This window comes from Neltuma alba, unplaced genomic scaffold (assembly GCF_004799145.2).
Source record: "Neltuma alba isolate B1F8T4 unplaced genomic scaffold, ASM479914v2 tig00007147_pilon, whole genome shotgun sequence".
NCBI lineage: Eukaryota > Viridiplantae > Streptophyta > Magnoliopsida > Fabales > Fabaceae > Neltuma > Neltuma alba.
In genome coordinates this window covers 36,612-46,356 of record NW_021634689.1, presented here as the reverse complement: position 1 = coordinate 46,356, position 9,745 = coordinate 36,612, and the positions used below count along the sequence as shown (strand labels likewise).

The following is a 9,745-nucleotide window of genomic DNA, read 5'->3' as shown; positions in this document are numbered from 1 at the left end:
ATACCAAATCCTAGCTCCTCTTTTCTCCTCAAATGTGTTCCTTCCACTCTTTTTGTTTCCTTAATTGAAAGCAACATTCAGAATGCTCAAAATAAGGTCTTCTAGATCATTTCATGTCATAAAAATGAAACTTCATGTTTTGGGTTCCGTCAGGATGCTGGGGCAATCCTATCACAGTGCCATGGCATTAGAAGCAGTGTATTTTCTTTGCATAAGGTGTAATGACACTTCTACTTTGGTGTTGTGGCACTAATGACATTATTTTCTTTTCTTACAATAAAGTGTCATAGCACTTCGCACATGTGTCTTATTATCAGTTGATCTTCTCAATTTGACTTTCTTGCTCATCAAGTCTTTTTTTGCTTACTTATAATGTTTGTTCATATACACCTAGCAACAACAAGTATTTGTGAGTGAAAAAACTGCAGGATCCAATTTTTACCAAATTTTCATCATCTTCTTATTGATGTTATTCTTATACTTATATGATGTCATTGGTTAATTTCTTTAGCCAATTCATAAAAATATTCTCACTTTTGCTTTCATGACTCACCCGTTATATTTAAAATATACTTTCAACCTGAAAGATTTGGAGAGTCAACAATTTGCTATTATGATTATTATTATTCAAATAGTGTCAACATTGTTAACCAAAGTGAACGGGCCGTCAAATCCTGTGATGCTGCTTAGTCTAACGAGCTAGTGGACCGCAGTGGACGGAGTCAACGCTAAACCATGTCCGCACCACTCTGACAGTCACTATCAAGCCCCCGCATTTACCAAAATGCCCTCACCAGTCGTCTACTGGCCGCACAGTCCACAGTGGCGCGGTGGTCATTTCAACCACCCCTGGCATTTTTTCTCAATGGGCATGGCCCGCCCGGCCCAACCGACACGGCCTTCCCTACCCCGAAAAATCACTTCCCTGCGCACAAAGTGCGCACGTTAGCTGTCTCCTTCCACAATCATGTCCTCTGGTCACAGAGGGAACCAGAGAGAGAGAGAAAGGGGAGAAGCCAATCAAACCCAAACCAAAAACCATGCCATTATTATTATTATTTATTAGTATTGTTATTATACTTATTACTTATAATTAATGGCATGGCTTTGCTTAACCTACGCTTTGGAGTGGGAGGGGGGGAGGTCAGGTCACCCCACACTGCTCGTCTATACTGAAATTACTGACCACTGCCTTAAATGGATCTGTTTGCTCTCTGTTTCACTTCTTCATAGCTTCTTCTCTTCTCTCCTTTATGCCATTTTCGAAACTTCCTCTTCGTTTTGCCTTGAATCCTTCCTTGATCCGCGTTCTTCAGCTGCTTGTTGGTGTTTCAGGTGATTCATGGTTTGTTTTCTGCTTTTTTTCACTTGATCATGAATCCTCTTTGCTGCATTGCTCCCGTTTCGATCGATCGGGACCGGGCCAACCCTGTTGTGCCTAAATCACCTGCTCAGTGTCAGTTAGGAGCGGATGCATCTGTGAAAACTGTTAACTATGGTTCGAAACCCAGCTCTGCTATTGATTCGTCGCTTGGTTCTGATTCCAACAAAGCGTCGTTCACTTCGAATCACGATGAGGAGGAGGTAGTGGTGTTCAATGAAGCTAGAGATTCCAAGGTGTTCAGTGGCACTGTAGCCGGGATTTTGTATAAGTGGGTGAATTATGGTAAGGGTTGGAGGTCCAGGTGGTTCATGCTTGAAGATGGGGTTCTTTCTTATTACAAGATTCATGGTCCTGATAAGATTTGGATGAGTCCGGCTAGAGATAGGAGCGTCAGGGTGATCGGTGAGGAGTCGTCTAAATACATGAAGAAAGCAAATTGGAATCTAAATCGACAGGGGGGCGCTACCAAGCAATGCAAACCCTTTGGTGAGATACATTTGAAGGTTTGTTCTGAGGTTTTTACATGCGGGCATGTTTTATGTTTATAGCATCTTTATCTTGTGTATAATTTGTAATCGCAAGCTTTTGATGCCGCTTTTCTGGTATAATATCTGAGAACAAGAATTGGAATGCCTTTGAGATATCTGCATTTTCTATTAGCACATAGGACAGGTACTCTATAAAAGTGTTGATGATGTTTTGAACTGAATAAAATATGTATCACGGAAAGTCATACTCATTCTGTTGTTTTCTAAACAAGTCCTCAGCAGGTCTCTCTCTTCCTTTTTTTTTTAATTTAATTTTGTTCAATTTTTGGGTTCGTTTCAATTACAAATTTTTGAAACTCCTGAAGTTGATCTAAATTTACACATCTTTTCTTTTTATTAATGAAAATGAACAACGTTATGTGCATTTAGCCGGGCCATACCAACTAGAAAATTGCAAGAATGGTGTATGGGGTGGGCAGCCCGCGGCTGTTAGGTCAGAGAATGAGCGCATGAATTGCTTTTGGAGTTTCTTCAGGCGAAAGGTTCTGTCGCGTGCATATGATATCAGATATATAATTTAACTGCTAAATTATGCAAGCTAGTGCATGAATAATCCGTAACTGACGAGTATGTGCACTGATATTTGCAGCGCTTCTGTATGTAAAATGTAAACTAAATAATATTTGAACTGTATCGGAAAATATATACGTCCTATATTCTAGTACACAATTTGGTAATGTATGCTTTTGAAATTTATAGAATGGTCCTACATGATGTTTTAAATTGATTAATAATTTTCTGGATTTGAAATTATTGCTTTTCATCTTATACATTCTGTAAATCTCTGATGATTTTTAACCATTAAAAAGTTATTGGATCATGTCTGTCCCTAGTGAAATTGACAAATGCAAAGATATTTGGGAACTTATGGTGTACATCGGACAAACCATGCACTGAAAGATGCTATGGATGTGTGTTTGTGATATCAACTTTTCATGCTTGTCTTTTCCTGTGGCAGCTAAAGCTTAACAAATTCATTCACAGGTTTCTTCAGTTCGTGCCAGCAAGTCTGATGATAAGCGACTTTCCATATTTACTGGCACTAAAACTCTCCACTTGCGTTGTATATCTAGAGAAGACAGAGCTATGTGGATTGAAGCTCTGCAGTCTGCAAAAGATCTTTTCCCTAGATCTCTGACAAGCGGCGATCTTGCTACCTCAGAAGATATTGTAGTTTCCACAGAAAAATTGAGATCTCGATTATCACAAGAAGGCATATCTGAAGCAATTATTAAAGACTGTGAATCAATTATGCTTTCTGAAGTCTCTTACATTCAAGACCGGCTGAAATTTCTTCAGCAAAAACATGTGATGTTGCTGGACACCTTAAAACAGCTAGAGGTATTCATCTTCTCTTCTAAGCTCATCCTCAAGCAGTAAATCTACTTGACCAGCCTCAACTTTAAGGATGCTTATCAAGCAATATGATTATTTTAATAGGGAAGGAGTTAGTTTTATGTGGTTTCTGCCTTTGTCAGACACTAGTTTTTCTATATTTCTTCTAATGCTGCCTAAATTCTCAGCTAGCACCTTAAGTACTGAGTTTTGCGTGCTCTAAGGTCCTTTTCTTTTTTTCCTTATTATTTCACTGCAAGAATTTAAGTTTTGTTCTTTAAAACTTCTTGTAGACTGAGAAAATAGAGTTGGAAGCTACTGTGGTGGACGAAACAAAGGAACGTGAGTCATATTGTGGACAAGGTAATAGAAGGTTTAGCGGTAAGTATTATAGCTCTCTCCCTTTATCATCTTGTTTTGGCCTTGAACTACCTTCAGAATATGTACACCGGACTGATGTCAATTTGGATTTCATTTTAGATGATTATGTCCAGTACCTGATCATATTGCTTCCATACAAGTGAAAATTGCATGTTAAAATTCTTCAAGATCAAACTGCTCTTGGTTATCTTAAAGCACTTATTACAGCACTTAGGACCCATTTGGTTCAATTCCATTACAGGCATGCAATGGCAATTAGGATTACATCACCAAAATATGAATGTTTGGTTGCTTTTTAGTGTGGTAATAGGATTTACCATGGTAATGTAGATTACCAAAATTTTGGTAATACCCATTCATACCTCTCCCCACATGAATACTCATTACCATCCTATTGCATATTTGAAAAAGTCTCATTTGCCCTCCAATTCACTTTCCCTCGTCATTTTTCCTTCCACCTCCCTTACTCGTTGTCTTCCCGTGCTCCACCCACACCGCTGCCACCTTCCTCCTTCGTCATCCAGTACCTCTGCAGATCAGACATTGGCAAAGCCAATCTCAGATCGAAGCCAATAGAGCCCAATGATGTTTGTCTTTAACTACTCCTTTGTGAACCCATCTCAATCGTTCTTCTTCTTCTACCTTCCCTCGCACTTGCCCTCCTTCACTGTCATTCCTTTTCACTGCAACATTAGATTGAATTTTTTTCTAGATCTTAACTAATTTTTTTCTATTTAGTCTCGCAGCTTGTTTTAATCAAGTTTCATAGATAGTATCTTAATTCAGAAGCCACTTTGATTTTATTTTGGAGCCCTTTCTTTTCAGTTTCCACCATAACAACCATCATAGACAGTGCTGGTTCTTTCCTTTCCATCAACAGCTTCTCCAGCATTCCCTCTTGCTATTGTTCATTATTTGTTTCTTTGATTTTAGTTGGTTGAAGTTGGTTTTGGCTAAGGAGGGAGAAGATGACGAATGGGCAGAAGAGGGTTGTGCATTTGCCAAGGAGCTTCACTGATTTTTCAGATCTGATGAATTTATGAAAATTTAAGAAGGGAATGTTTGAACGAAGAAGAGAAAAGATTTTTTTTCTACAAGAGGGGCAAAATTATAATTTCACAGTGTTTTATATTTTAAATAATACATATCATTCTTTTAAGTTTTATAACTTACCAAACATGTTTATGGTAATAAAGATTACATTACCATTTACTGCATTGCATTGTATTGCAGCTTAACAAGGTCGTGTAGTTGAACCAAACGGGCTCTTATTTCATCCCAGAAAAAACCCGTAAAAAAAAATCCAATTGAATATTGACCTAGGTACTTGTATATTTTAGGAATAGTTAAGGATTTGATGAATTATCCTTTACTCTGCTGGAGTAAACGGTTTGTTTTAGTCTGGGGTCAATCTAATTATTCTTTTTCTTCTATATCTCAGATTTCTATTCTGTCATGTCAGAAGGCAGCGCTTCCGATTCTGTAGCAGATAATGAAAGCCAGGACGGAGGGGATGTTGAAACAGATGATGATGATGGAACATATTTTGACACAAACGACTTTCTGTCTTCAGATGCTTTAAGAAGTGCATCCTACCGAAGTAGGGAAGGTGTGGGAAATTCTTGTATATATGACAGAGATTCTTTCTTTTCTGATGGTTTGCACGGGCCTGAGAAGGGAATTAAAGATGTAAAATATCCATATGTGAAAAGAAGGGATAATTTACCAGAACCAAAAGAGAAAGAGAAACCTGTTGGTTTGTGGTCAATTATCAAAGACAATATTGGGAAGGATCTTTCTGGAGTTTGTCTGCCTGTTTATTTTAATGAGCCACTCTCTTCATTACAAAAGTGTTTTGAAGACTTGGAATATTCATACTTGGTTGATAGAGCGTTGGAGTGGGGAAAGCAGGTCAGTTCCTGTGTGTGCTTTCTCTTGTCACAAAGTGTTAAAAGCATGATCATTTAGTTTCGTTTTGTCATGATGGAGAATAAGTTGGTTAAATTTAGGAAGTGCTGCCCTCAAAGATGTCAATATTGAATATAGCTTGACAATTTGTCATCAACTAACTTGTTTATTTGTCTTAGTTGTTATAATTCATTCATCTAGGAGCCAGACCTGTCAAATCTATGTTTGAATTGACTAGCCAAGTTTTCTCAATTAGTCTCCGTGCATTGATCCCCCTTCGGGTACTGAAATATAGTCTTATTTTACTAATTCACTCTCTGTAACTACTGTCAAATGCTGTTTATAGATACTGTGGAAAAAGAAAGGTTATAATTTCCTTGTATCTAGGATTATAAAACTTCTGTCAGCCAAACGTCCCCTTCTAATTATAATTGCTTGCCCTCTTAACAAAACTTCATTGTTGCTGCAAAAGTGTCAGGTACAGAATGATAGATGTGTCATCTCATGTATGTTCGAAGTTGTTCTCTTAATACTTCAGTTTTTTTTTTTTTTTTTAATGTCAAACGCTGTTTATAGATACAGAGGAAAGGAAAAGTTATAATTTCATTGTATCTAGGATTATAAAACTTCTGTCTGCCAAACTACCCCTTCAAACAGAGGACTTGAAACTATTTGCTGTATTATTGTAATTATATGCCCTCTTAACTTGTTTTTAGCTATAAAGTGTCAGGTACAAAATGATAGATGTGTCATCTCATGTCTGTTCAAATTTATTCTCTTAATTTATCTTTTAAAAAGTTTTATACTTAGTTTTTTTTTTTTTTAAATTATGTGTAATAACTACTAAAAGCCTACTGGAATGAAAATGTAGCTTTGTTCTGCTGTATTTGGTAATTAATTTCCCTTAGGGACTGCAATGATAGAAGGTGCCATTGAAGCACATTATCATATCTCATTAGGCTTGCAAATGATATTGTCCCTATAGATTTTTGACTGAAAACCTAGTTATGTATTGCTTGGACCAATGATCTCCAGAGTAAGTTGGCTCTACAGCCATGTCACAAACCAGTTTTAAAGGCTTAAGCCAAGATGATGAATCTTATGAGATGCTGGTTCTATAATTTAAAGTAAAATTGTCAAGTCTAGTGCCTATTATAAATTCAACGAGGAATGTGGTATCATCAAGTTTACTGGCAAAGGTTGAAGTTGAGAGGGACGATGATGCTATGTTTTCCGTTGCATGTTATTTTTTAATTGATGGGTATTGTTTGAAAGTATGACTTGAATCAGCATTTTGCATTTTGCAGGGGAATGATTTGATGAGAATTCTAAATATTGCAGCTTTTGCTGTGTCTGGGTATGCTTCAACAGAAGGTCGACAGTGTAAACCTTTTAATCCTCTACTTGGGGAGACTTATGAAGCTGACTATCCAGATAAAGGACTTAGATTTTTCTCTGAAAAGGTAACTGTTTTTACTCTACTTTCTTGGGGTATGCAAGGTTAATTGGTTGGAGTCAAGATTGATGAACTGAACACCACAAGGATTAACCTGTCATTTTGTTGTCTTCTCATGTTCCTGTGTGTGTGTGTGTGTGTGTGTGATACACTGCTAATTTTTCCTAACAATAAGTTCGTTGCAGGTTAGTCATCATCCAATGGTTGTTGCTTGTCACTGTGAGGCAAGAGGATGGAAATTCTGGGCAGATTCCAATTTGAAAGGCAAGTTTTGGGGACGTTCTATCCAGCTGGATCCTGTGGGTGTCCTCACCCTTCAGTTTGAAGATGGTGAAACATTTCAATGGAGTAAGGTCACCACTTCAATATACAATATCATACTAGGAAAAATTTATTGTGATCACTATGGGACCATGCGCATCAAAGGCAGTGGCAACTACTCCTGCAAGCTGAAGTTCAAAGAGCAGTCTATAATTGACCGAAATCCACATCAGGTATTTGGAATTTTTACTATCTAGCTAACTAGTTATATAATGACTAATTATTGTATAAATGACTAACAAATAATCAACTCAAAATTATGTACTTATAGAAGTACTATACATCATTGTTTTGGTTGTTGTCTGCTCTATTTATGAGATCCGCCAATGGGACCATGGCTCAAGTGTCTTCCCTTTTTCCCTTGTTAAATCAAATCTACTGTTGAAATATATTAATTGACTCTACCAATCAAACAGTACTGTATTGTTGAATATACTAATTGCCTCAACCGATCAATCAGGTGTATAATTTATGCTCAAAATATCACGTTATGCATTATTGTCAAGCTGGTACACTTTTACTACTTTTGGGAAAAAAGTCTGGCTCGTTTAAAAGAAATTGAATAGCCATATTATTAGCATGAATGGATTGTTACTCTTCTCTTCTTTTTCCTAGTAAGCCTAAATGAATTTTAATTGTATATATCAGGTCCATGGGTTTGTTCAAGACAATAGAACTGGGGAGAAGGTGGCAATGTTAATTGGGAAGTGGGACGGGGCAATGTACTATGTCCTAGGGGATCCAACCACAAAGCCTAAAGGATATGATCCAATGACAGAAGCTGTATTATTATGGGAAAGGGACACCTACATTACCAAGACAAGATACAACCTCTCTCCTTTTGCAATATCATTGAATGAAATAATACCTGGTTTATTCGAGAAGTTGCCTCCAACTGATTCAAGGCTGAGACCAGATCAAAGGCATCTAGAAAATGGAGAATACGAATTGGCAAATGCAGAGAAACTAAGACTTGAACAATTGCAGAGACAGGTATTTCACCAAAGCTGCTCCTGGCTTTTGATCCATTTGTTAAGCCAAGCACCGGGTTACAATTTGCTCCAACAATAGAGAATTCTACTGGGGGGCTTAAATATTTTGTTGTCAGGAACTTGTTTGTGACTGATTTTGCTTTTCCTAATGCAGGCAAGAAGGATGCAGGAAAGAGGGTGGCAGCCTAGATGGTTCCAAAAAGACGAGGATGGTTCTTACAAATTGTCGGCGGCTATTGGGAAGCTAGAGAGAAAAAGAATTGGGATGGAATTCCTAATATATTTGGGCAGTCGTGTGATTTGCCTTCCTGTTCTGAAGAGACTCTACCCTAGAGTGCTTTGAAATTGGTTTTTATTCTTCTAGTCAGTTTCAGATGTCCCTTCTGTTTGTTAAATGCGATTTGAGAGTAGCTTGTAAGTTATGAATACCCCTCAACGCGTTTGCTTCATATGGTGTGCTGCCACTCAATTTGGGCAGGTGTTGGCATCAATCAGCTTTTGAAGTTATTTATTAACTAAGGTTTCTTGGCCCTACCTGTCTGTAGTCTTTTATGGCCGTGTCTGAGAAATCCTAATATCGCAGACATCGAAGCACTGATCCTCAGATACCGCAGGTTATTCGATGCGCTCAAGAATTCCGAGGTGGACAGATCCTTTCCAGTCAACCATGTTGACTTTCCAAAACCTATGCTGTGACACATCTATCAAGTTGTTGGTGCCCGTTTATGATTTAGCTTTGCTGAGATTCGGGGATAACTTCATCATTTGTGCCTATGTAAGATTACTAATGTTTATCTTGTTAAAAAGTTATAATTAAATGCTTCTTATAGGAGTTCAGGGGAAAAATTTGACCTGGTTTTTAATTAGTATATTTAACCTTTGCTCTTCTTTTTGGCCCAGTTGATTAAGACGGTTTGTGCTGGAATTAAACAAGCCTCTGAAAACATTTATGTATTTGGGTCAACGAACTTAAAGCATAAGAGAGACCGAAAGCTCCCTCAAAGTCCCTTAGTTTTTCTAAGAACTAGATAATTAATTTGTTAATATTAAAAAAATTAGTTAAATGAGTTATTTATAATAAATTATTTTTTTAAATACTCTTGTTAATCATTTGTATTACAATAAAAACCTTTTAATGTATAATGTCATGAGGACTATTAAAATAAAGTTGAATATTCAACTTAATTTTAATAGTCCTCAAGACAAAATTAAGTTGAATATTCAACTAGTTCTTGTATTTAAAATCATGGGTAGTATATTGTTGCCAGATCCAGTGATCCCTGTCATCCAGCAACCTATCTCATGCATAGCAATGATACCACTTTAGAGTGTTAGCAAACTAAGTTAACATGGTTTGATATCCAAAACTTTAGTCCAAGTAAGTTCATTCATTCTCAACTCATCAATGAGCCATGTTAGG

General features: G+C 37.2%; 1 protein-coding gene across 1 annotated transcript; it reads left to right on the top strand.

Moving 5' to 3' along the window:
- The first annotated feature begins 1,041 nt into the window (after nucleotides 1-1,041).
- On the top strand, nucleotides 1,042-9,194 carry LOC114751889 (oxysterol-binding protein-related protein 1D). Its single transcript, XM_028940577.1, is given in 9 exon segments — nucleotides 1,042-1,887; nucleotides 2,917-3,273; nucleotides 3,561-3,648; nucleotides 5,090-5,559; nucleotides 6,864-7,019; nucleotides 7,198-7,506; nucleotides 7,982-8,326; nucleotides 8,480-8,549; nucleotides 8,552-9,194. Coding segments are annotated over 9 exon segments (2,415 nt in total). The 5' UTR covers nucleotides 1,042-1,374; the 3' UTR covers nucleotides 8,659-9,194.
- The last annotated feature ends 551 nt before the right edge of the window (nucleotides 9,195-9,745 follow it).